Source organism: Aquarana catesbeiana, linkage group LG07, assembly GCF_042186555.1.
Source record: "Aquarana catesbeiana isolate 2022-GZ linkage group LG07, ASM4218655v1, whole genome shotgun sequence".
Taxonomy (NCBI): domain Eukaryota; kingdom Metazoa; phylum Chordata; class Amphibia; order Anura; family Ranidae; genus Aquarana; species Aquarana catesbeiana.
Window position 1 is genome coordinate 292,765,493 of NC_133330.1, and position 27,877 is coordinate 292,793,369.

General features: G+C 44.4%; 1 protein-coding gene across 7 annotated transcripts in view; it reads right to left on the reverse strand.

Annotated features, from left to right (window-relative positions):
* Positions 1-27,877, reverse strand: part of OSBPL9 (oxysterol binding protein like 9) — a 256,194-nt gene that overhangs the window by 19,114 nt on the left and 209,203 nt on the right. For 5 of the 7 annotated variants that reach the window (XM_073593547.1, XM_073593545.1, XM_073593543.1 and 2 more), the window contains 4 exons: positions 15,318-15,475; positions 5,187-5,305; positions 565-650; positions 310-475 (listed from right to left, as the gene is read on the reverse strand). In XM_073593547.1, coding sequence (XP_073449648.1) covers positions 310-475; positions 565-650; positions 5,187-5,305; positions 15,318-15,475 — 529 coding nt within the window. The remainder of the gene's footprint in view (positions 1-309; positions 476-564; positions 651-5,186; positions 5,306-15,317; positions 15,476-27,877) is intronic. The other 2 variants (XM_073593546.1, XM_073593544.1) reach the window with 1 other exon arrangement.

The following is a 27,877-nucleotide window of genomic DNA, read 5'->3' on the forward strand; positions in this document are numbered from 1 at the left end:
GTAGTAAGGAGAAATGAGGGAAAGGAGAGGAAAGAAGTGGGCAGGAAGGAAAAGAGAAAATATGTCTGGATCTCAGTGGGATGGAAAAAAAAAAACAGAAAGCCCAAACTGTTCATTTAATTAAAAAAATAAAAATAATGATAACCACTTAGCATCATGCTTAGAAATATGTGGAAAAATATACAGTCCCACCAAAAAAAATATTCCTGTTAAGTCAGAAAGGAACACATCTCCATATATTTGCACCAGTGCTCCCTCACAAACATTAAACCTACAAATCACTTTAGTACAAGTGCTTCTGGAACTCACAGAGTCATCATTTTCTGGCGCAGCCCAATGACACTGGAACACTTCTCCCAGTATGGGGTTATAAGGCTTCTTAGCTACAGACCCTTTGCGGCCTGCGTGGAATGCAGACAGGTACCACCGGACCACCTGGATCATCCTGTCTTTGGGGTCTTTGTGGTCACCAATGCTGAAAGGACAGACAGATCATGTCACACTGAATTAAAAATCAATGTCCTAATATTAAAAGGAAAACAGCAGAAAATTCAAAAATTGTACCTTACAAACAGTTCTGGATGTGCAAAAAAATCAGCATACATCTCTAGCAGAGATCGTCTTTCAAGAATAAACGTGGGAAGGACAACCTGCAGAAATGGACATACATAATATGACATTTAAAACTGTAACAATGAAACATAAGCTACAAATACTAAAATTAAAGTATCTCACAAAAGTACACCCCGCACATTTCTGTAAATATTTTATTATATTTTTTCATGTAACAAAATTAAAAAAATTACACTTTGCTACAATGTAAAGTAGTGAGTGTGCAGGTTGTATAACAGTGTAAAGTGGCTGTCCCCTCAAAATAACTCAACACACAGCCATTAAAGTGGTTGTAAACCCTTTTAAAAAAATACCTAAAAAAAAACAAACTGCAAGACAAAGGCATAATGAGCTAGTAGCATAGCATACTAGCTCATTATGGACTACTTACCTGAGATCGAAGCCCCTGCATCGGTCCTCGTTCACCGCTCCGGCAGCTAACATCAGCCCGGGGGGTTACTTCCGGGTATCATGGCTCTGGCGCTGTGATTGGCAGGAGCTGCAATGATGTCACTCCCGAGCGTGCGTGAGCCGCCGGTAAGGCACAGTACAACTGAAGCAACGGCCCGTACGTGCCATTGCTTCAGTTTGCTTAAGTGCGCATGTGCCGATGACGTCAGCACATGCAAATACAGGGCTATCTCCTAAACTGTGCAGGTTTAGGAGATAGGCTTGCCTGTAGCTACACTGGATATTTATAGGCTTGCCTGTAGTATAAAGTGGTCGTAAAGGGTTTACAACCACTTTAATGTCTAACCCGCTGGCAACAAAAGTGAGTACACCCCTAAGTGAAAATGTCCAAATTGGGCCCAATGTGTCAATATTGTGTGTGGCCGCCATTATTTTCCAGCACTGCCTTAACTCTCCTGGGCATGGAGTTCACCAGAGCTTCACAGGTTGCCACTGGAGTCCTCTTCCACTCCTCCATGACGACATCACGGAGCTGGTGGATGTTAGAAATCTTGCGCTCCTCCACCTTCCATTTGAGGATGCCACACAGATGCTTAATAGGGTTTAGGTCTGGAGACATGCTTGGCCAGTCCATCACCTTTACCCTCAGCTTCTTTAGCAAGGCAGTGGTCATCTTGGAGGTGTGTTTGGGGTCGTTATGTTGGAATACTGCCCTGCGGCCCAGTCTCCAAGGGGAGGGGATCATGCTCTGCTTCAGTATGTCACAGTACATGTTGGCATTCATGGTTCCCGCAATGAACTGTAGCCCCCCCTGTGCCGGCAGCTGATGCACTGATGCATCCCCAGACCATGACACTCCCACCACCATGCTTGACTGTAGGTAAGACACACTTTTCTTTGTACTCCTCACATGGTTGCCACCACACACGCTTGACACCATCTGAACCAAAAAAGTTTATCTTGGTCTCATCAGACCACAGGACATGGTTCCAGTAATCCATGTCCTTAGTCTGCTTGTCTTCAGCAAACTGTTTCCAGGCTTTCTTGTGCATCATCTTTAGAAGAGGCTTCCTTTTGGAACGACAACCATGCAGACCAATTTGATGCAGTGTATTGGTCTGAGCACTGACAGGCTGACCCTCCACGTCTTCAACCTCTGCAGCAATGCTGGAAACACTCATTTGTCTATTTCCCAAAGACAACCTTTGGATATGGCGCTGAGCAGGTTCACTCAATTTCTTTGGTCGACCATGGCGAGGCCTGTTCTGAGTGGAATCTGTCCTATTAAACCGCTGTATGGTCTTGGCCACCGTACTGCAGCTCAGTTTCAGGGTCTTGGCAATCTACTTATAGCCTAAGCCATCTTTATGTAGAGCAACAATTCTTTCCACACACTTAGGGGTGTACTCACTTTTGTTGCCAGCGGTTTAGACAATAATGGCTGTTTGTTGAGTTATTTTGAGGGGACAGCAAATTTACACTGTTATACAAGCTGTACTCTCACTACTTTATATTCTAACAAAGTGTCATTTCTTCAGTGTCGTTACATGAAAAGATAATATAAAAGATTTACAAAAATGTGAGGGGTGTACTCACTTTTGTGATATACTGTATATTCTAAAAGTAAAACATTTAACATGAACTCCGGGCACAACTTTTTCTAGGTTCTAGATAAAATGGGTAAGAGATAGAACACTTCTTGAACTTTTTTTGCAGTCTGTGTTCCCGTTAGGAAACATTTTCAAGAGCGGATAAATCCTACCTTTAAAGTGGTTGTACAACCTGTACAACCATTTTTACCTACAGGTAAGCCTATATTAAGGCTTACCTGTAGGTGCTTGAAATATCTCCTAAACCTCCATGGTTTAGGAGATATTTACAAAAGATCCGAGCGCCGATGACTATGGGGCATGCACACTTTAGGAAGGGCACACCATACCGTTTCTAATAGGGGTCATGCCGTGACTGGCAGGAGTGACATCTTGCGACTCTGGCCAGTCACAGAGCCAGGGTTCGCGGCCCCGGAAGGAAGAGGGGCAAAGATAGACGCTCCCTGCTAGTGGGGACAACGGTGACATCGCAGGCTTCGGTTTCAGGTAAGTGACACACAATGAGCTACTATGTGATGCATTACCTTATGCTTTACCTTTGCAGGGAAGTAAAGAGGAAGTAAAACCCACCAGGGTTTATTTCCTCTTTAACAGTGATTTCCAGGACAGGTGTCCCACACCTGTACATATTGTTTGAACCTGAACATAACAGGCCATCATGTGACAAAAGTTAGCAACTGTAATGTATTACTACAGAAGAATAGCCATGTTTTGGTGTCAGAGCAGCTAATGAAAAAATAGGAACTTTGAAGTACCTCCAAATCCCATATCTTGGTGTTCAGTACAGGACACAGGAGTTGTTCTTAGACTGATGCCGCGTACACACGAGCGGACTTCTCATCGGACTGAACTCCAAAGGACTTTGACGGAGTTCCAACGAAACGGACTTGCCTACACATGATCACACCAAAGTCCGATCGTTTCGAACATAATGACGTACGACCGGACTAGAATAAGGAAGTTCATAGCCAGTAGCCAATAGATGCCCTTGCTTCGTTTTTGGTCTGTCAGACTAGCATACAAACAGATTTTTGATAGAAATCGAGTCCGTCGGAAAGATTTAAAACTTGTTCCATTTCTAAGGTCCATCAGATTTTTAGACAGAAAAGGTCAGATGAAGCCCACACACAATCGAATTGTCCGACGGATTAGTTCCGTCGGACCTTTGATGCCGAAAAGTCCGGTCGTGTGTACGCGGCATTAGACTAAATAAGTAAACGTTATAGTAATGTTACCTATGAGGCAGCGTAAATGAGACAATAATAATCAAGGTAAAAACACAGAAGTGTAGATTACCCCATTATTATTATTAAAATAATACAGGATTTATATAGAGCCAACAGTTTCAACCTGTGCCGTGCAATCCGCTTGTGTGCTTAACACTGCGGTGTGTCTTGTAGGATAAAAGGATAGAATGTATAGCAGGCTCTTTCAACCAAGGTTCTGCTGAACCCTAAGTTTCCTCCAAAGCTGCTTAGAGGTGCCTTCAGCAATGAGCAGTTTCTGCCTTTCAGATTCAAGTTCCAAATGACACCACCAATCATCTTTTTAGCCATCTGGACTTCTCCCCAGTGACCATCACACTAACGTACAGTGCTTTAGATACAGCAATTAGCAGGGGTTCCCCGAGACCAGAAAGTTATTTCAAGGGGGTCCTCCATGTTAGAAAGGTTGAGAAAAGCTGGTGTATAGTAACTACTACCTATCTAGGAAATAAGCCATCAAGATTTGTGTAGCCAGGAACCGGTATGTAAAGCTTACAGGGAAACGCTGTCTTACCCTGTCCACATTGCTGTTCCCGTTCAGGGACCAGGCTTCACCCATCACACTGGGTGTACCCCTGAAGGGATCTTCAGGGTCTGGGTACAACAGAAATTGATCACGGACCTGGACCTGTATATCATGTTGCAGCTTACTCACTTGTTGCACCACATAGCAAGGTGAGTGCCGAAGACAGGATCCTGTGCCAAAAGCAAATATTACAGGCTGATCCTGCTGTTACAGAGTTTGGGTACTGTTCTGAAGATTTAAACTGAGGGCAACCAATCCTGAAAATACTACTGAGGGAAAAAATCAATTGGCAACCATATCTTCATGGAAGGACACTAGTAAACAACTGGAGTCTCGAGTGGGTGGGGTTGTATGGGTACACAGGGGGTCAGGGTCGGACACTGACCAAAAAGCTTTGGTCAGTGTCCAATCACCTGAACCCATGGTCTAAGAATCAATTCCTGGGTCCTGTGCTGTACAATTAAGATATATTTAAAACAGATAATACATCTAACTGGGACTTAAACTAAAAAAAAACAGCAATCTATATTCCCACTTCACTATTAATTTGCATGTTTGACCGAAGGGTGCTCTTAAACTCGCAATTCGATAATAGTTCAGGAAATCTGTCCAATTACCCAGTACCTACAGCAGAACTAAACAAGACACAGAAGTCACGTGGATATTAACATTTGTGATTTACACAAAAAAAAAATTTTCTAACTATAAATCCAGTCCACAGATTGTTTTCTACAGACCACACTTTGCATCTCCTCCTCTCACCTTAGTCAAGTCCATGCCCAGGCGGACCTGGGACAACAGATGCATGATAACACTCTTGTGTTCCTCCACTGACTCCCCTTCTCCATCATCATCCCGGTCATCATGAGGGTCATACTGATCTGATGGGAGGAGACGAATAAAAAAAAAAAAAAAAATCACCAAAAAGGAGCAATTTAACACAGAAATTTACTATTGAAGAAACGTGTCAAGTCCTTCAGTGTCTGGAAAAACATTAACTGATATAAAATCACTTTATTTCTGGTCATCCCTCATAATTATCTTTGGTGCCCAAACACAAATCAGAGTTCCTGACCCTGTATAGCTTTCTGCTATTAAAATAGGATGATGTAATAGCCCAAACTGCTTATATTATACTACTGATCAATCAGAATTTTAAGCACAAAAAAAAAAAAAAAAAAATGTATAAGGGGGTTCTGTATAACGGTTTTGTTGAGCACAGTGGAAAGCTTCTGAATAGGAACATCGCTCTATCTAATTGCAGCATCATTACTGGCTGAGGCACTCCTAGAAGTTGTACTGGAGAGGAAGGAATCAAGAGAGAGTGAGGAGTGTATATCCTTTCCCACTTCCAGGAGCCTCAGCCGTGGCCATTGACGTCATGGCTGGGGCTCCCTCCTCCTCTCCCTGTCGCCGGACCAGTAGGAGAGAGGAGTGGGCCTCACACATGTGCAGTAGGGTTCCCGGCGTGAAGTCGAAAGGCTACACTGCCGGGTACCCGTACCTGCAATGGCGGCGGCAGCAGCGGACAGCTGATGGAAACATCAGCTGCGGTGCCGACATCGCTGGACTCCAGGTCAGGCAAGTGTCCTATTATTAAAAGCCAGCAGCTGCAGTATGTGTAGCTGTTGGTTTTTCTTTTTTTTTTTTTTTTTTTTGGGCGGACCTCCACTTTAAACTACCCATACACCCCTAAGGAGAACTAATGACTGCACAAGTTCAAAAAAAGCACGGCCTTCCTCTTTGGCATTTTCCAGCATTTTCACTTTCCTTGCCCTCCACATGAACACAAACATTTGGCCAAGACTCTAACAATAAATAGATAGTACAGGATTGTGGGAAAAGACAGTAAAACGTTGAACTTTGCATTTTAGATCTTAAATAAAAAAAATTAAGCTCCAGCACAAATGTTTAGACAGCTCCTATAGGAAACTGGTATTGATTTATATAAACAAATTGCTTTTATTGAACGGTCTTTACCATTTTCTGGAATGTTCAACATAAAAAGAACACTTTGAAAAGAAATGCCTTAATTGATTTTATTTGGCTGTTGGATTAAAGATTTTGTTATCATTAACAAAAAAACAAAAACAAAAAAAAAACAGCTGAATGGCTGTTGAATTATATATATTAACTTAAAAAGATATTAAATTAAATAATAACTGAAGATCAATAGTGAAGAAACCTATACGAACAATAAGTAATATGTGTTGTGCAGGTATGAGCCCTCTGATATCTGTGCTAGCTAGAAGATCCTTACCCAAATATCTGCCAGAAATGCAAATGGCCACACACCAATTCTACTTGCCATAGATTTGATTGGCTTCAGCAAAATATCAGGAGAGCTTACCTGTCTGGTCAGCCATTACTTACACAAACCAAGGGTGTGTGGCCAGCTTAAAGAAAACCAAACTTGAGACAAAATACAGGAGCCACAATTACCAACCCTGAAAATGCCAGATACCTGGCTGTTATGTTGACCCACAAAGCTTTAATGTGTACAAAATCACATTAATAGGAAAGTTGAAGAAATATTGCAAGTCCTATCTGCATACTTGTATGATATAATCATTATAAGTCAGCAAGAAAAAGATCATAGAGTCTTTGTACACAGGCTTGTATTACTGTAGTTTGTACAGCAACATTTCACACAGAATTTGCTAAGCTCTCAGCCAGCTTCAAGCAGATTTGTTGATGCCTTTAGATGCAGTTGGGGAATATTGAACACAGATCCTAAATGAAGTGCTGGCTGCCACTTTGGGATTTTTTTTTACCAAAGACATGTAGCAGAATACATTTTGGCCTAAATTTATAAAGTAATTTGATTTTATTGGATAGGTTTTAAACCAAAAAATAGGATTTTTAAAACAGCTTACCTGTAAAATCCTTTTCTTTCGAAGGACATCACGGGACACAGAGCCACAGTAATTACTGATGGGTTATATAGGTATCACTGGTGATTGGACACTGGCACACCCTATCAGGAAGTTCAACCCCCTATATAATCCCTCCCCCTTGCAGGGATACCTCAGTTTTGTAGCCAAGCAATATAGTGTATTAGAAGAGGGGCGGGACCTCTGTGTCCCGTGATGTCCTTCGAAAGAAAAGGATTTTACAGGTAAGCTGTTTTAAAAATCCTATTTTCTTTCTCGAACATCATAGGACACAGAGCCACAGTAATTACTGATGGGATGTCCCAGAGCAATGCTACCTGAGGGGGGGGGAACCACGACCAAGTAGGGTGCAATCAGACCTGAGGACCCTGTACCGCTGCCTGCAGCACACTACGCCCAAAGGCGATATCCTCATGCCTTCTCACATCCACCTGATAGAATCTGGTGAATGTATGAACTGAAGACCAGGTTGCGGCCTTGCAGATTTGAGCCATAGAGGCCCGGTGAAGCACTGCCCAAGAAGCATCAATAGCCCTTGTGGAATGTGCCCTGATCTGAAACGGAGGAATCTTCTGTTTCAAACCATAAGCTTGAATGATCAACTGTCGAATCCATTTAGAAATGGTAGCTTTTGACGCTGCCTGTCCTCTATTGGGACCCTCTGGCAGCACAAACAAAACATCCGTCTTGCGGATCTGAGTAGTTGCCCCTAGATAGGCCTTAACTGCTCTTACTACATCCAACGAATGTAGAGATCTCTCTTCCGGAGAACAGGGATCTGGAAAAAAGGAAGGTAGAACAATGTCTTGGTTTAAATGAAAATCAGAAACCACCTTCGGTAAAAAACTAGGATGAGGGTGTAGTACCACTCTATCCTTGTGTATAATCAAATAAGGCTCCTTACAGGAAAGAGCTGCTAATTCTGATACTCTTCTAGCAGAAGAGATGGCCACCAGAAAAATTAATTTCCTTGTCAACAAGACCAAAGGAATCTGACTTATTGGTTCAAAAGGCTGTTTCTGTAACACAGCCAGGACCAAATTCAAGTCCCAGGGGTTTAGGGGCGCTTTAACCGGAGGATTAAGACGCATCACCCCCTGCATAAAGTTTCGGACCAAAGAATGCGAAGCAAGTGGCCGCTGAAATAATACTGATAAAGCAGAAACCTGGCCCTTGATGGTACTCAAGGCCAGCTTCATCTCTAATCCCATCTGTAGAAAATCAAGGATTCTACCTATGACATATTTCCTGGGATGCCAACCTCTGGATTCACACCAGGTTATATAAGCCTTCCAGACTCTATGATAAATCATCCTGGAAGCTGGCTTCCTTGCATTAATCAAGGTAGATATGACAGGACCTGAGAGCCCACGACTCTTCAGAACGTGGGTCTCAATAGCCAAACCGTCAAATTTAGCGTTTGTAAGGCAGGATGGAACACTGGACCCTGAGATAACAGGTCTGGGCGTACCGGTAGGGTCCACGGGGAACCCACCGTCATCCTTACTATTTCTGCATACCTTCTGGGCCAAGCGGGGGCCACCAGAAGTACCGACTTCCTTTCCTGCCTGATACTGCGAAGGAGTCGTGGTAGTAGCAGAATAGGCGGGAATGCGTAAATCAGTGAGAACCGATGCCACGGAATCACCAACGCATCCGTCCCGCATGCAAGAGGATCTTTTGTCCTTGCCACAAATCTGTCTATCTTTTTGTTGAATCGGGATGCAAAGAGATCTACATCTGGAACCCCCCATCTTTGGCATATGGCCCAAAAGACGTCGGGATGCAGAGACCATTCCCCTGGAAGTAACTGCTGGCGACTTAGATAGTCCGCCTGCCAATTCTCTATTCCCGGGATGAAAACTGCCGATATGCATGGCACATGCATCTCTGCCCAGACTAAGATCTGGTTCACCTCTTTTTGAGCAGCTCGGCTCCGGGTGCCTCCCTGATGATTGACATAAGCCACTGCTGTGGCATTGTCGGACTGGATCCTGACCGGACAACCCTGTAGCCTGATAGTCCAGGCTTTTAGAGCTAGATGTATCGCCCGGATCTCCAGAATGTTGATGGGTAAGGTCCTCTCTGTCTTGGACCATACCCCTTGGACCGCAGCCTGTTCCAGAACTGCTCCCCAACCTGACAGACTGGCATCTGTTGTTACCACCGTCCAGGTAACCGGTAGAAAGGATTTCCCCTTCTGCAGGTTTTCGGGTATGAGCCACCAATTGAGGCTCTGACGCACCGCATGCGACAGGTGCATCGGAAAGTCTAATGCCTGAACCTTCTTGTTCCAGGTCGACAGAATACTGTGTTGCAGCATTCTTGAGTGAAACTGAGCATAGGGAACTGCTTCGAATGAAGACACCATCTTCCCTAGTAGCCTCATACAAAGGCGGATTGAGGGACCCTTCTTGGTCCTTACTGTCAGAATCAGCTCTCTCAAAGCAGTGATCTTTGCCTGGGGTAGAAATATTTTCTCCTGGCTTGTATCTATAATCAGACCTAAATACTCCAGTCTTCTTACTGGTTTTAGGAAAGACTTTTCTAAATTGAGGATCCAACCCAGGTGTTCTAGATACCTGACCGTGGTCCTCAAGTTTCCATTCAAAGAGGCTACCGACCGGTCTATCAAGAGCAGGTCGTCTAGGTATGCTATGACAGCTATACCCTGAGCCCTTAATCTGGCCAGAGGAGGAGCCAAGATCTTTGTGAACACTCGAGGTGCAGTGGCTATCCCAAAAGGCAGAGCCACAAACTGGAAATGGCGCCCTCCTACCTCGAAGGAAAAATGGGCACATGCAGATATGCATCTCTGATGTCTATTGATGCCAGAAATTCTCCTCCCTGCAGGGTGGGAACTACTGTTCGAATTGATTCCATGCGGAAGGATTGAATCCTTAGGAATCGGTTCAGATCCCTTAAGTCCAAAATGGGCCTGACATCCCCATTTGGCTTTTGGACCGTAAAAAGGTTGGAATAGAAGCCCAATCCCTGGTCCTTTGCGGGAACTATCATAATGTCCTCCTGCGACAAAAGTCGCTCTAACGCTAGAAGGAGCGACTGCTTCTTCTCTGGGTCTCTGGGAACATTTGATCTAAGGAACCGAGGAGAAGGGAATTCCTGAAACTCCAGCTTGTACCCTAAGGTTACCGTGGAGACTACCCATCTGTCCTGGAAGTCCTCGTGCCAGAGCTCTGAGAACTGTCGCAGTCTTACCCCCACTCAAGTGAGCGGGGGCGCCCCCTCATGCAGAGGTCTTAGTGTTTTGCCTAGTAGGCTTCTTTCCCCAGGACTTCTTTTGTCCCTGGGGTTGACTCTTGTCTCTGGACCCCGATGGAGGCGGCCGTCGAGACTGCCTGGAGGCTGAAGCCCCCGGCGCTGGGGAAAGAGTCCGTTTGAAAGAGGGACGCTTACTCTTCTTCTTGACAGGTAAGAGAGTGCTTTTCCCACAAGAGATTCTCTTGATATAGTTATCCAAGTCCTCTCCAAACAACCTTGCACCACGAAATGGAAACCCAGCCAGTAGCTTCTTACATGGTGCTTCGGCTGACCAATTTTTCAACCATAGGATTCTACGTATATGCACCAACCCCAGTGAAAGACGGGAGGTTTGCACGATAGAATCTCTAATGGCGTCAACCACAAAGCATAAGGCCGCTGGAAGGTTAGCAAACCCCTGGGCCTGCTGTTCAGGTAATACTTTGATGACCTGCTTAACATGGTCTCTTAAGTATTGACAGACTCCAATCGCTGCTACTGCAGGTTGGGCCACTGATCCTGCTAAGGAGAAAACATCCTTCAATAGGGATTCCATCCTTTTATCTACAGGATCCCTGAGCATCTGAGCATTGTCTACAGGACAAGTCAGGCTATTATTTACGGAGGAAATGGCGGCATCAATAGCCGGTATTCCCCACATTTTAATAAACTTTTTTTCCATCGGATAAAGTGTTGAAAACTTTCTCGGCGGAAAAAAACGTTTGTCTGGGTGATCCCACTCAGAATAAATAAGCTTTTCAAGTAAAGTATGAACAGGAAAAGCATGTGCTGCTTGGAAAGGTTTCAGTGACCCCAAAGCAGAAGAGGATTCTTTAGCAGTTTCAGGTATGGGCAACTTAAATGTGGAGCGGACCAATCCAGTGAGGATCTGCACTAAGACTTTCTCCTCTTGGGAAGTCGCAGAGGGTCCCTCTCCACCTGAATCCTCCGAAGAGGAATCATCCATCCCATCCCGATCCTCTGAAAGGGATTCATCTCCTTTATCCCAGAGCTCCTCTGTCTGAGGGTCTTGGGGAACAGAGGAAAGCCTAGTGCGTTTTCTTCCACTGAGTGAAGACGTAATCACGGCCATTAATCTTTCCTCTAGACCATTAATGGTTGAGGAAAAAACCTCTTGTGTAATATATACAGGGGCTGAAGTGCCAGAAGCAGGTGTAGCCCCTGACCCCGATGGCTCTCCCTGGCTAGCCGTCCCTGGCCCATCTTTAGGGGGGGAGGATGCTGCCGACAGGGGGCCCTCAGAACCTGAACGAGATCCCCTAGTGTCTCTGGTTCCTGGGGTGCTTGAACCTCTTCTACCCATAGTGCAAAGCAACAAGGTGTGAGGTATACAAATGAATACTGCCCGCTGAGCGATGTAGTCTGGCTAAAAGCCTTGCTACCCAATGCTCAGTCTGGTGTTACTTCAGTAAATGCTGCCTAGGAGAATGCCTGTGTCCCACCTTACATGCGACCGTCAGCTCTGTGTCTCTCAGAAGGCTGAGTGCACCTGTACAGAGTGCCTTTAATAGCCTGCAGCTGGCCTGAGTGGGAGTCTAAACACTCTGTTCTGACATCCCGCCCCCTCCTCTACCGCCCCCCCCCCCTCGAGTTTTGAAAAAAACGAGCGCTTCCCGCACTGCCGACTCTCCTGTCATGCTTCTGGAGAAAAGGCTGGGGATGGGGGGGGGGGTTTGGGTGGGGGGGGGAAGGAGGGAGACTGGTAACAAGATCTGCCTGAACGGCTATCTTCAGAGATGGTGGCCATTAGGCCGCAGAGCCCGGGTGGTATAACCACTTTCTAGACCCCTGTGGCCCCTCTCTAGCCTGGGGGGAACATTCAAACATGAGAAATCCCCCTTTCCACCTTACCTGCTTGCAGCCTGCTTTGAGATGCTGGGACATAATCAGCACTGAACACCTGAGACAGTCAGTCAGCATGTGTAGGTTTGTGCTCTTGGCAGCCCCCGGTGGTCACAATAGGCATAGCATGCATTTACCTTAAAGGAGAAAAGCCACTAGAACTCAAAAATTCTGTGGAATCTCCTCTTACCTTATCCAGCCGCAGGGTGCTGTTTACACAGACCCAATCTTCACCTCTCACGGTGGGCTCCGTTTGAAAAAACCGTCAGAGACTGGGGCCCCCATCAGTAGGGGGATCCAACAGTTCTGGGACCGTAAAGCACCTCGCCAGAAATTAGGAAGTTTAAAGCCATTTTCTGATCTGCGGGGTCCAGCTCTCTAAAAAGAGAAGCATTACGGGTAAAACCTCGTTTCTTCGGACGCGAGGCCCGGGTACAATTCAATTCGGCCATGATAAGACACTTTGAATGGATCCGGTTCGCCTGGCTTGCCCCAGTATAGGATCTTAGGATATTCCCTTTGGAGCTCAGCACAGGACATCTTTACACGTCCATCACCTAAGACACTGGCGTAAAAACTGAGGTATCCCTGCAAGGGGGAGGGATTATATAGGGGGTTGAACTTCCTGATAGGGTGTGCCAGTGTCCAATCACCAGTGATACCTATATAACCCATCAGTAATTACTGTGGCTCTGTGTCCCGTGATGTTCGAGAAAGAAAATATATTTTTTTCAAAATGTTTGGTCTTTTTCAAAAAATAAAAAAAGTGGTGATAAAATACCAAAAAGAAAGCTCCATTTGTGTGAAAACAATTAAATTGCCAGTTAAAGGAGCACAGTGCTGAATAGCAAAAAATGGCCTGTTCATGAAGAGGGTAAAACCTTTCCAGCACTCAGGTGGTTAACTACTTCCCACCTGCGCTATAGCCGAATGACTGCCACAGAGCAGGATTACTTTGTCGGGAGGCCATCATATGACTTCCTCCCGTGATCGCGGTGCACTCTGATCAGATTGGGGTAAATGGCCAATCACAGTGTGTTCAATGACAGCTGATCACGATGTAAACAGAAGCCGGCTGTCAGCGTGAGGAGAGGAGAGCCGATAACTGGCTTCTATTAAAGGGACACCTATACTGATAATCAGGGCACTGATTATGTGTCCTGATTATCAGTTCAGTCCCAACAGTGCCCACCAGTGCTGTCAATCAGTGCCTACCAGTTTATCAGTGTCACCTCTCAGTGCTGCTTATCATTGCCACCTACGAGTGCCCACCAGTGCATCCTTTATCGGTGTCACCTCTTAGTGCCGCCCATCAGCACACATCAGTGAAGAAGAAAAAATTACCTGTCTGCAAAATTTTATAACTATAAAAAATGTTTTACCCCCCCCACAATATTTAGTTTTTTTACATATAGAAAAAAATAGAAACCCCAGCGGTGATTAAATACCACCAAAAAAAGAGCTCTATTTGTGTGAAAAAAATTATAAAGATTTCATATGGGTACAGTGTTGCATGATCGCGCAATTGTCATTCAAAGTGCGACAGCGCTGAAACTAAAAAATGGCCTGGGTAGGAAAGGGGTAAAGTAGCCAGTAGGCAAAACAAGCTGCTAGAAGACTTTCAAGAACATTCAAATAGTGGACAACATTTATAGAACAGACGTCATACACCAGTGCATACACTAATTAGAAGAAACCTGAATGAATGTTCAAAAACAAAACATTTTCTTGCGGTTATTTTTGACTGCAGTAAGGAAAAATCCAAAGCAGCAGGATGGCATTTTTTTCTTGAACAAATGAACTTCTAACTGTGGTTTTTATTTAGAAAAAAAATTTACATATTGTAATGAAAGTGTTATAGGCACAAAGGAAACCTGTTTAATACGTCTGGAATTCCATTCAAGTAGTAAATCTGGATAAAATTTTACGGGTTTTCAAACAGAATTAGCTGAATCACTGATAACAAGATACTGGTACATGCCTGGAACACACAGTGATTGCCACTGGCAATGATCACATGAAAAATCTGACATGCCGATTGTACCCAAGTTGATCGATCCACTTGGGTACAATCAGCCTGCCCATACATGGTTCGAATCACAGCCGGTCCCTGCTGAACTGGTCGAGATTCGAACCATCTATGGCCGACTTAAAGCATTCTAAATTCTGCAGCATGTGACAGCCAGCAAGCCCATTATGATCTGCGTTAAACTGGTAAACACCCCAAAACTGGACCTGAAGGTTGTGTTAAAAAAAAAAAAAAAAAATCAGAGACAGAGAGAAAAATCAAACTGAGGCACATATTGTTTTAAAATGTCTACACTTTTAATTACTTGTTCTCCAGCACTGGTTCACTAATGAAGGTGCACACCCCAAGGTTAAGGACTGTCCTCTGTGTGATACAGTAGTTCAAACCACCTACTACTCCAATCACCAGGTAGCATGGGCTAAAATTAAGCTTGTACAAGACCTTGCAGTAATATACTGCTGCAGCGTTAGGCAGGGCACCATCTCCCCTGCTACAAAACTAGTATAGGAAATGCTCAGAAATATCATTATTTCTCTTCTGCTCTGGAACTAAGGCCTGTGGGACTTTTTTTTTTTTTTTTTTTTTTTAGGATGGTTAAATGCAGTATGCAGGTAGTAGTAAGTGGATAGTTTGGACTTGCTCCTACACAGCACAATTAACCTAAATTGTGTGCCATAACAAGTAATCAATAATGTGCGTTTTACTATTCGTTAAATGTATTATATAGGAATAGTCACAGCTTTAGAGAAATTGGTGTAAAGGCATAACCATAAGGTTGCATAGCACCAAAAAAAAAAAAAAAACACGAGGTGAGCTGGTGTGCAAATAGAATGAGTAGAGTGCTACCTTTGTTCTCATAAAAGGACCTGGGTTTCAGTAACAGTTCAGCACCTGCATCGTTGGTCCCATTGGACATTGAGGAATTGATGGACTCTGTTGTGTCCGGTCTTTTCAGGCTGGTCCCTGTGCTGCTGTGTGAAAGGGCTGCTGCAGACTCCGACGAGCTACACAAAAAAAAACAAAAAAAAAAAAACACATTTATTCAAATATTAGATTTTAACATTAGGACCAGACACTTCATTAAGTTTTGACATTGCAGGCCACTAGCCAGAATCACATGAAGCCTAATCCTGAGCACTATTTAGACATTCCACTCAATAACTACTCCATGTCCACAATGAAAAAACATGTGCTATGATTAAATAAAAATAGACTAAAAAACAACAAATGAAGCTACAAGCTTCTATAGCAAGAAAAGAAAGCAAAGACTAGTGATACTCAGCTCTGATCCTCAAAGACTTGTAAGGCTAAGTATACATGAGTGCCAGGTAAACAGCACGCCCGACACTTGTGCTGTAAATGACAAGTTCACCTTTAAAAAAATAAATAAATAATAAAGCATATCTTTTTGCAGGTAAAAAAAAATCTGCATTTATTATTGTCAGCAGATCACGGGTTCCATGCAGGACTTCTGCAGACTTCTCAGTGTATCTGTCTGCTCGTACCTCGTACAGGCAGGCAGTTACACACCCACAGGAAGAGACCGTGAACTACCAGAGTGCTCAACATCGCAATGGTAGTTCACTGAGAACTACAAGCTTACAGCCACAAAGGCCATCGATACTTGTAGTCTCCCATTTACAGGACACTGTGGATGAATAACATGGCCAGGTGGGCAGAGCCCCACACCGCTGCGTTCTTTTTGAAATTGCAGGGAGATTGAGAAGATCCCCGACTCGCTGTCATTAGAGGCAGCGGATCAGGGAGACGCTGCAGGAGTGGGAACATGTCCTAAAAACGGGTGGAACATGTTACCTAAGGTGACCTTATCCTTTAAGCTTCCTGCATTGAGCAAGGAAACTAAAGCTGCCAGAATGCATAAAAGTTGATTATGTTTAAGTCAGAATTCCAGGCAAATAGGTAAACACACTGATATATAGTATACTGCAAATGTAAACCATTTTATATACCAAAAGATTTGCAATTTTGTTCAGTCTTGGGTGGCCTTATCATCACCATACGGCTCGACAAAAGTTATTTTAAATATTGACTGAGCTGATTGGCATAACAATGACTGTATGAAACAGTACAAATGTGTGAACAGACCTTTCATAAACCTTGGTGATTATAGCTGAGCACCAGTCAGAGAATGGAACAAGTCCGGGAACAAGAAAACTAAACGAATTTGCACTGCAAGAGACATCAATACATACAAGTATTCTAGAGCTCTTTTGAAAAGAATGATTCACAAACATTCACTGGATCACAGTGCTGTAGGCTTTGCAGGAAATCAAAGAGATATAAATTAGCCCGAATACGTATTAAGCAATTGTATTTGGTGAAAAGTGAATCAAATTAAATTTAAATAATCATCTATAGAAAGGAGAAGTATATATATATTTTGCCCATACTTCTCCTATAGATCACAGGAGTGCAATTTATTCTGCACTCCTGTGACCCGTTTTCAGCTGAAGTCATAGAGCCGGTCCAGGCTCTGAAAAGATCTTGACCATATGGTCAGTGTGACAGACCCAACCAGGACAGGGACATTTGGCGCGGACTTCAGGGTGGCCTCTTGCCCTGGCTTTTGAGGGGCTCTACTCTTGGGAGGTGTGTGCCTGGGAGACCCTTGGAGTGGGCTTCGGGATCGTCTCCCCAAAACACACAGCCTCTGGGAATCTAGGCCAGGGATACAGGATTTGGGTTCTTTGTGCCCAAACCAGCAACGACTGCTTTAGACTGTGAGACTCAGAGCAGATGTTAATATAATCAGCTCAAAACAACCTGATACTGGGGTCTCCTGCTACCTGCTATAATCTTTTAAAGGTGTTGCGTCTTTTGCTAATTGTGCGCCTCCTAGGTGTGAATTTCCATTGTTAACTGAGTTCTCTATTGTTAGTCTGTCTGCTCATCTCTTATGCCGCGTACACACGGTCGGACTTTTCACCTGCAAAAGTCCGACGGACGCCGCCGGACCAAGTCCGGCGGACAATCCGACCGTGTGTGGTCTCCATCGGACTTCCGACGGACCGTTTCGGGCGGAAATCCGACGTACTTTAGATTTGAAGCCTGCTTCAAATCTTTACGTCGTACCTCCGCCGGACTCAGTTCCTGACGGAAAGCCCGTTCGTCTGTATGCTAGTCCGAAGGACCAGATACGACGGAGGAGCAGGTTACTGCATCTCGCGCTCGCTGCAATAGGAAAAACTAATTTTCCCATTGCGGCGAGCGCGGGGGGCATCCCAGGCCCTTAGGTCTGGTATGGAACTTTAAGGAGAACCCCCTACACCGAAAAACCGGCGTGGGGGTCCCCCCAAAATCCATACCAGACCCCGATCCGAGCACGCAGCCCGGCCGGTCAGGAAAGGGGGTGGGGACGAACGAGCGCCGCCCCCCCTCCTGAACCGTACCAGGCCGCATGCCCTCAACATGGGGGGGTGCTTTGGGGGAGGGGGCGCCTTGCGGTGCCCCCCCACCACAAAGCACCTTGTCCCCATGTTGATGAGGACAAGGGTCTCTTCCCGACAACCCTGACCGTTGGTTGTCGGGGTCTGCGGGCGGGGGGCTTATCGGAATCCGGGAGCCCCCTATAATAAGAGGGCCCCCAGATCCCGGCCCCCCCACCCTATGTGAATGAGTATGGGGTACATGGTACCCCTACCCATTCACCTAGGTAAAAAGTGTCAATAATAAAACACAACACAGGTTTTTAAAATAATTTATTAAACAGCTCCGGGGGGGGGTCTTCTTCCGTCTTCGGGGGTCCCTCTGGTTCATCTTCTCCCGGCGTCCGGTTGGTTCTTCTCCGCTCTCCGGCCTCTTCTCCCGGTGTCCCAGGTCTTCGGCCGGCCCCTCCGCTGTCTTCAGGTAGCTCTATTGCCAGCGGAGGTCCGGACTTCTTGGCTTCTTGTGTTCTCTTCTCTTCCCCCAGATGTTGACACGACGCTCTCTCCGGCTGGACTGGTCTCTGAGGGCTGCGTTGTGACTTATATAGGCGGAGACCCCGCCCCCATATGATGTCACAGTCCCTGGGCATGCTGGGACTGTGACGTTTTAGGGGGCGTGGTCGACCACGCCCCCTAAAACGTCACAGTCCCAGCATGCCCAGGGACTGTGACATCATATGGGGACGGGGTCTCCGCCTATATAAGTCACAACGCAGCCCTCAGAGACCAGTCCAGCCGGAGAGAGCGTCGTGTCAACATCTGGGGGAAGAGAAGAGAAGAGAACACAAGAAGCCAAGAAGCCAAGAAGCCCGGACCTCCGCTGGCAATAGAGCTACCTGAAGACAGCGGAGGGGCCGGCCGAAGACCTGGGACACCGGGAGAAGAGGCCGGAGAGCGGAGAAGAACCAACCAGACGCCGGGAGAAGATGAACCAGAGGGACCCCCGAAGACGGAAGAAGACCCCCCCCCCCCCCCCCGAGCTGTTTAATAAATTATTTTAAAAACCTGTGTTGTGTTTTATCATTGACACTTTTTACCTAGGTGAATGGGTAGGGGTACCATGTACCCCATACTCATTCACATAGGGTGGGGGGGCCGGGATCTGGGGGCCCTCTTATTATAGGGGGCTCCCGGATTCCGATAAGCCCCCCGCCCGCAGACCCCGACAACCAACGGCCAGGGTTGTCGGGAAGAGGCCCTTGTCCTCATCAACATGGGGACAAGGTGCTTTGTGGTGGGGGGGCACCGCAAGGCGCCCCCTCCCCCAAAGCACCCCCCCCATGTTGAGGGCATGCGGCCTGGTACGGTTCAGGAGGGGGGGGGCGGCGCTCGTTCATCCCCACCCCCTTTCCTGACCGGCCGGGCTGCGTGCTCGGATCAGGGTCTGGTATGGATTTTGGGGGGACCCCCACGCCGGTTTTTCGGCGTAGGGGGTTCTCCTTAAAGTTCCATACCAGACCTAAGGGCCTGCGACGGGGCTCGCAAGGTTTCAATCTCGCCAAAAAAAGCTGCGAGATTGAATTCCTTTTCTAGTCCCGTCGTACCCAAGTCACGTTCAAAATGAACGGACTTGTCCGTGTGTGGGAAAGTCCGTTCATTCTGAAAGACCGGATTCCGGAAAGTCCGGCCGTGTGTAGGCAAGTCCGGCCGTTCAGAAAGTCCGGCGGTAGTCCGCCGGAAGTCTGGCGGCAAGTACGTCGGACCTAGCTTTCTAGAAAGTCCGACCGTGTGTATGCGGCATTAGAGATGTGCTTAATATTATGTTCACTTTACTTTGTTATTGAACCATTGTGGAATGTTATGCGTTTATGCTTATGATAATGTGTAATATACTTTGTGTATCCAGGGTTGTGGACTTGGTGCTGGGTGGTGTGGGTGGACACTGAGTCACTTAGGCTTGTCTAGGTGGCTAGTTGTTTAATTAGCATACTGCCTATGTTTATGTTGGCTGTTCTTTAGATATGTTAATTATATTCCTGGTTACAGTTTGCATTGTACACGATAATGAGATCAGGCTCTACCTGATCTTGTGTGCTATATATTCTGTGTGAATTTTCAATAAAAAGAGTTCCAGTTTGCGCCTAAGCTAGTGTCGTCTAGGTCTTGGGTGCAATATTTAGCTATAATACCTGGTTCCTGGGTCCAGACTGGAAGAAACTGTTTCTTGAAAGAAGCACTTGCCCACTCTCTGCTCACAGAATGCTGAGAACTAAGCGATCTGCGGCCTTTAATCACTCAGTTCTCATTCTTAGAGCCGGCAGGGGACAGATGCAGCATTGGATCGATGCTGCATTCACCTAGGCAAGACAATTTTCTTTTTCCAAAATCCCGAACTTCTCTTTTAATGCCAAAAACAGGGTAATTTGAAAGCATCTCTGCAAAAAGCTCCCTCCTCCAACCCTTTTATACTCACCTTACCACCCTTTCTACTCCTCAGCAAGCTACAATACCTGGCAATTTTGGGTATAGTGGAATTTGCTCAAGCCAATTACTGGGCCCAAGCATTGTCACATGACCAGGGGAATGATGTCACTACTTCCCCAGGTCACCGACCCCAGTCATTTTGCTAAAACACTTCCACTTTGCCCTGAACTCTCAAGGTGACTGGTTCTCTTTAGGCTAGACCTTTTGCATACATTAGATGTACTATTTGCCTGAACATGTCATTGTTTAATTGATCTGTATATTTATTTACCTGCAGCTAGAAATACTGAGAAAAGATAATTCATTCGTATAGATTTTTCAATTACATAAAAACCGCAGCAGACCGTAAAAAAACTTTATGTCAATGTGTCTGCTAGACAGTGTGATTAATAGCGATGACATTTAAACGTTTGAATCAAGCCATGCTTAATTATGAAAGTCATTAGCAAGAGGTCACTGCATTAATATGGTCTCAGATAATGTAAATCTGTATCTAAGCTGTAACAAGAATCCTTACCAACTAGACAGAAGTCTTGCAGCACAAGGAGGAAAACACAAGACATGAACAAAACGTTAAACACTGACAAGTACAAGAAATGGTACACGTACACGCACACGCACATGAACTGGAAACAAAACAGACAAGCGTGGCCACCAAAAATGAAATGTCAGATGATAAATGCTTTGAGACTTTGAATAAAGCAATTATCTACAGACAAATTATGCGGTATCTTGGTGTTTAATTGTATAATGTAGGTGACAAAGGTGAAAAGAGATTATAAACGGATCATTAAAACTGCACTTCCAAAGTCTGGTCTATGCAAAACAAACATGTCTTGCTACAAGGCCGTATCTGAATGAAAGATTTAGGTTATTGATTTAAACACAGAACCCTAAGGGCATGTGGCCATGGGCTTTCAGCTTGCGTTAATGGCATCAGTTTGCCATCAGATTTGAGGCTTCTGAGATGAAATCAGAGTTCAACGGTTGCATCTGACCTGCAGTGGGCCTCCTGACCTGTAGTTGACCTGTTTCAAGCGGGTTTTGCATACCCATAGAACTGTATAGGAGCACTGCTTGAAACTAACAAAAGACTGTCGACACAGACTCTAATGTTTTAAACAATTTTAACCATCAGTAAATGCAAATACAAGTAATTTCCAGAAAGGAAGCACACCACCCCCCACAAGTTTGATCAACCACCAAAATTCAGTTGATTGAGAAGCTGAAACTGGGCAACGAATTGACAGCTACATTACAATTTACAGGAAAGATCACAATTTCACCACATACAATCAGGGTAATTTTGATCCCATCTCCTTGTGGCCAATCAAAACCACCATTTTATGGTCTTGGATTGGTTTGCTTCTATCACACATTCCCAATTTTAAGACTTGTTTGTGGCAATTGGGTATATGCCGGCCTAGTAAAACAATAAATGAATGACTCCAACAAAATGGGAGGATTTACAATTTGCTGAGAGATTTTGTCATTAGCCTAACCTGACCATTTATTCTTCAATAGGGACAATGAAGGACTGGAAGCTCAACACTCGTTCTGCTGTAAGGAAAGTGGGCGGAACATTGTGGAACGCAGCGCTCAATCCTCTCATGAAAGAAGATAGACATCCCCCCCACGTGTTCTCAGGGTGGTCTCTGCCAGTCTGTGTTCGCTCTAACTTCAACCATACAGTATACAGTGATCAGCCATAACTTTATGACTGATGACCGGTTACGTGAATACCATTGATTATCTCATTACAATGGCATCTGAATTCTCAGTGGGATATATTAGGCATCAAATAAATATGTTTTTCATGAAGTTCATGTAATTAATAGAAAAAAATGAACATCCCAGTTTGCTGTGTATGGGGCTGTGCAGTCGCAGACTGGGGCATGTAAGCATCAGAACTGGACCACGGAGCAATGGAAGAAGGTGGCCTGGTCTGATGAATCATGTGGATGGCCGGGTGGATATGCATTGCTTACGTGTGGAAGAGACAACACCAATATGCCTTATGGGAAGAAGGCAAGTCAGCAGAAGCAGTGTGATGCTTTGGGAAATGTTCTGCTGGGAAACCTTGGGTCCTGCCATTCATGTGGATGTTACTTTGACACATACCACCTACCTAAATATTGCTGGTTACCAAGTACATCCCTTCATTGAAATGGTAATCCCTGATGGCAGTGGCCTCTTTCAGCAGGATAATGTGCCCTGCCACACTGCAAAAATTATTCTAGATTGGTTTGGTAAACACAACAAAGTTCGAGTTGGGATGGGCTGGAAAAACAAGTCTGCCCATGGAGGACCCACCTCACAACTTACATGACTTAAAAAAACAGTTAATGAAAGCTTGATGCCAGATACCATAGCATAAAGAGGTCTAATGGCATCCATGCCTCAAAGGGTCAGGGCTGTTTTGGTGGATGGACAAAGTTATGACTGACTGGTGTATGCTGATACAGCTGGTGAGGCAGCTTCCAATAATAATGAAGACACTAAAAAGGTACTCCGGAATGACAAAGCCATGAGATATTTATTGGACACTACCATAGGCTACCACACAAGGAAGAGAAGCTAACAAGAATCCAACAATCCTGTTTTCCTATCATCACACTAGCATTATGCCTTATTCTCACACTCCTATTATGCTGCACATTTAAAAGCCGATAGGCATGAATAATAAAGAGCAAAAATGCTTGTATTACACATTTTCACTCATCTTAAAACATAACTGCACCTTTAGTGTGAAGAACACACTTCCTGCCTTTTTAAGCCAGCTATACATGGATGGAAATTGGGCCGGTTCAGCAGGAACGGTGCCAGCAACCAATGTATGGGCAGGCTGGTTTTACACAAGTGGCTCTATCAATTAACTTGCGTACAACCAGCCTGTTAGAAAGAAAATGACTCGTGTATGGCCAGCCTTTGGGTGACACTCTATACTCTAAGTTCACTCAATCCATCTCATCTATGAAGAGAGTCATGGTCATCACCCAGGCAGCTCTCCTGATACAGCCTACAAACAGGACTGCCTCTTGTCATCTCCATTACTTGGGAAGAGAAATTGATAGTTTACAAAAGAAAGAGGATTGTTTGTGCTTTCAGTTCAGCTCACAGGAGGAGACAAGGATCAACAGTTAAATTCTGGCAAGATCAACAGTTAAAGCGAAACTAAATCCTCCTATCGTTTTCAGCCAAGGAAGCCGCCATCTTGGCCTCAATTTTCAAATGCCATGATGCTGCACCTGATCAGTTATGACACCAGCCATTTGATGGTTTGATAGTTTGGTTGAGAGCACAACCAAAGTGACAGTTAAAGTGGAGTTCCACCCACTTTTACAACTCTTCAGCATCCCTCACTAAACTGTGCACTGTAAACGAATTGGATATTTTTAATTTTTTTTTTCCCAGCATCTACTGTATATCTGCTGTATTCATTTCTCACTTCCTGCTCCCTGGCCGTGGCCCATCGCATCACTTCCTGTTTGCAATGCCTTCTGGGAAGGGGCGGCAACTCCTCTGACACTGCCGTTGCTATGGAAACCTGACCTGAAACCTATTACATTGCTTGTGCTGTACTGAGCATGTGCGAGATCTGCAAGGATGAGATCCAGGAAGAATTACAGTCTGGCTTCAGATGCCCACACTTAAGATGGCCACGGCCTGCTGTAAGTTATTATAGGGGTATTTTTATTTAAAAAGTATAATTTCGGCCGGAACACCACTTTAAATTCCCAGCATGTGGCGAGAATGTAACGTTTTTCTGAAACGGTTAAATCGATGAGTTTAGTTCTGCTTTAATTTCTGTAGCTATTAAAAATGTTGTGTTTTTTTTCTTGTGTTTGTAAAACTACAAAACCCTTAAAGTGGAACTCTACCCATAACAACTTGATAAAAAAAAGAATGTTCTTTAGCTAGGAACATACATTTCACATTAATAATTAAGCTAACATTAGTGTGTGCTACAAATTGCCTCCAGCATTGTTCTCGTTTCTTCTTGCTGGAGGCTGCCATTTTGCTGAAGCCCAGAGCTCACTGAACAGAAGTAACTCATAATGCAGAACTAAACCCATCGATTTAACAGTTACATTCCTGGAATGCGGGGATTGCTAATTGTCACATTTGCTTGTTTGCTCACCCAAACTGTCAAACCACATGGCTGGTGTAATACTGATCACAAGTGCAGCATCATGGTAGTTGCAGATCCAACAGAAGCAGCTTCCTTGGCTGTAAAGGATACAAGGGTTTAATTCCGCTTTAAGGTTATCAGCCAATCGGCCTCTACAAACTCGTCAGTGCCTAAAAACGGAGAGCAACTGAGCATGTGCAGAGCAGGGTGAGACAGTATTACTGGATATTTACCATTATAGACACTTAACTTTAATGTTTTACATAGCTATACCTGCAAAAGGGGCCAGCCTGATGTGATCAAGCAGGACTCAACTTTCTGACTAAAGTTCCACTTTAATAAAAAGCTTTTTGATATAAAATAAATAAATGTTCCTAGCATGAAAAGTTATAACTAACTTAGCCACTACATCTAAAGACTGGTTCTCTGTTCTTGGGTTTAAATATCCTTCAAGAATCCTTGTAAAAAAACAACAGTAATGAAAAAAAAAATAAACAGGCAAAGAACAATGTTTGATTCTGATAACGGCTCATACTGTTTACAGCGAAGTTGTTTACACAGTATGCATATTTGTGCTTTTAATCAACCACCCAAGGGTCAATTAACTTGGAGGAATTTGCACTTTAGACTTAGCTGCTAGAAGGGATTTTTTTGTCTGCTTTAGTGTGACGTTGATTAAGCAAGCATTGGCCTGTAAATACATATGCATATTATAAGTGTTCATCTACAAAGCACCCAGAGGGAGATATCTCTCCCCGCCGCTGGGAGAACACAATGGCTCCATGGGACAGATTCCCCCACCGACTGTGTTGATGGGGGAATCGAGAGAGAGTGATGACCGCTAGCGGCTATAATAGCTGCTAGCAATAATCGCATGTAAATTCCAACAGGCTAGTTGTACCCAAGTTGTCCAAAAAACTCGGGTACATTCAGCCTGCCTATACATGGTTCGAATCTCAGATGGTTCAGCAGGGACCTGAAGCACTGGGCGAGATTCAAACCGGCTATAGCCGGCTTAACAATGGACATTTGTTGCTTATACATTAGCCTGTGTATATCTGTGCAGTGCAATGATGCATGTGTCAAGTGTTAACTTACATGGTTTTAATGCAGCCCAGTCAAGTGCCATTTGGAATAAATGATTGGCACCTTACCAATGTGTATTATTTGTGTTGCAACAGCGTAAAGCTTGTCTCAATATTTTTTTTTTTTTATTTTGGCAACAAGCTATCACCTTTTAACAAACAGTATAATTGCAATGCTTTTCAATACATAACCAATAATAATTTTCTAAAAATTATAACAAGTCAAATCTCTCTCCACCATGGAAACTACTCAACAGGATTTTGAATGGTCAACCCATGCCTTGTAACAGGTTCACATTTCCCACAAGTCTGCACGCGTCCAGCAGTAAAATGTAATCTTTAGGAAGATGTGGAACTATACAGGGTGGAAGCATGCACTAAGCCCTCATTTTAAATCATTTCACCAAGTGAAATGAGTGTGAAATGTGTTGTATTGTATATGGTCTATGATGCAACAGTCAAACATCATATCTTCCTTCAAATAAACCTGTAGTCCACCTAACTGTAATATTAAAGTGTTACTAAACCCACAACAGTAAAATCAGTCTGTATATGCAGTAAATCATGCTTGTTATACTCACTGTGGAACCTAAGGGGTTAATCCTGCGTATTGTGTAAAAAGGTTTTTTGATCCTGTCTTCTCTGATACTCCCCTCCTTCCACTGTCCCCTGATAATTTCTTGATAACACAGAGTCTATGGAGTCAGGCTGCACATGCTCAGTTTTGTGTGCATTGCTAGAGATGTTTTTTTTTTTCTTGGGAGAGTGCATGTGATCAGCACAGGGTCAACCAGCACTGTCCAGACAGAGTCAGGGTTCTTTAAATTGTCATGCATTTTGGACACTCTTGACTAATTGTCAATGCCATCTCTGTGTAGATACTTATTTGGTTCATTATACCCCCTACAAATGTACTACACACGCATCTAACGCTGATGAAGCGAGCATGGTCTTGCGAAACGCGCTGGCATACTTTTCATGACTGCAATTCACATTTTATATCACGATACATTTAATAACATTTTTTACTGTATGTATCATTTCTGTGGCTTGGCTACAATTCATGTTGTTTATGTTTGCATGACAAGCTTAATAAATTGTAAGACTGCATTTACTCTGTCAATTGTTGGTTAACCGCATTCACTACATTTAAAGTCCCAGGGCGATTTCCTGTATTTTCTTGCAGGGTCATAGGACAAGCTTTAAAGTGGTTGTAAGCCCTTATAATCCACTTTTTACTACAGGTAAGCCTATAATAAGGCTTCCATGTAACTACCTGGATGGTTTAGGACAGTGTTTCTCAACTCCAGTCCTCAAGGCGCCCCAACAGGTCATGTTTTCAGGATTTCCCTCAGATGAAATGGCTGTGGTAAATACTAAGGCAGTGAAACTGATCAAATCACCCGTGCAAAATAATGTAAAACCTTAAAACATGACCTGTTGTGGCGCCTTGAGGACTGCAGTTGAGAAACACTGGTTTAGGAGATATCCCCTGTATCCGCATGTGCCGACGTCATCGGCACATTCGAACTGAAGCAATGGCACATTTGTGTCGTTGCTACAGCTAGTGTGTCATTACCGGCGGCTCCCACACGCATGCACGCAAGTGACGTCATTGCGGCTTCGTCCAATTACAGCGCCGGAGTCCGCGATATCCGAAAGTAACTCAGGGAGCGATGCCGCTGACCGAAGCTGTGTACTGGGACCGCTGCGGGGGCTTCGATCTAAGGTGAGTATTTCATAATGAGCTAGTATGCTATGCATACTAGCCCATTATGCCTTTGTCTTGCAGGTTTTTTTTGTTTGTTTTTTGTGGGTTTACAACCACTTTAATCAATGCTTGGCTGGACACTGATAGAAGTCACAAGACTGCTCTAACTGCTGATGAGAAAAGGTATTTTGCAGTTTAGATTTATGAAAATAATTGCATTTCCATGTTCTGTGTACTGTGGGAGAGCAGAATGCAGGGTCCTGGGATTAGTAACACTTGAAGACACCCTCCTAGGTACTAGGGTACATAAACTGTCAAACTGTACCTTTGGTTAAACATTGTCCAACTGCAAAGCAATGCTCTACGTTTATGAGAAAAAATACCTACTTCTGAGACAGGTGGTAGGGTCTGCTTAAAGCTATGCAAATAACCAAATTAAGAAAGTTGGTATATGCATTGTAACTTCTATAAGGTCTGGCAGAACTTTGCAGAGCTGCAAAGGTTAAATAAAAAGTACAGTGTAGAGTATTTTATTCCCACGCTACCATGTAGTAAGTATAATACCAAAGGGAAAAGCCGCTTGCACCGGCTAGGGTCCTACCTGGTCC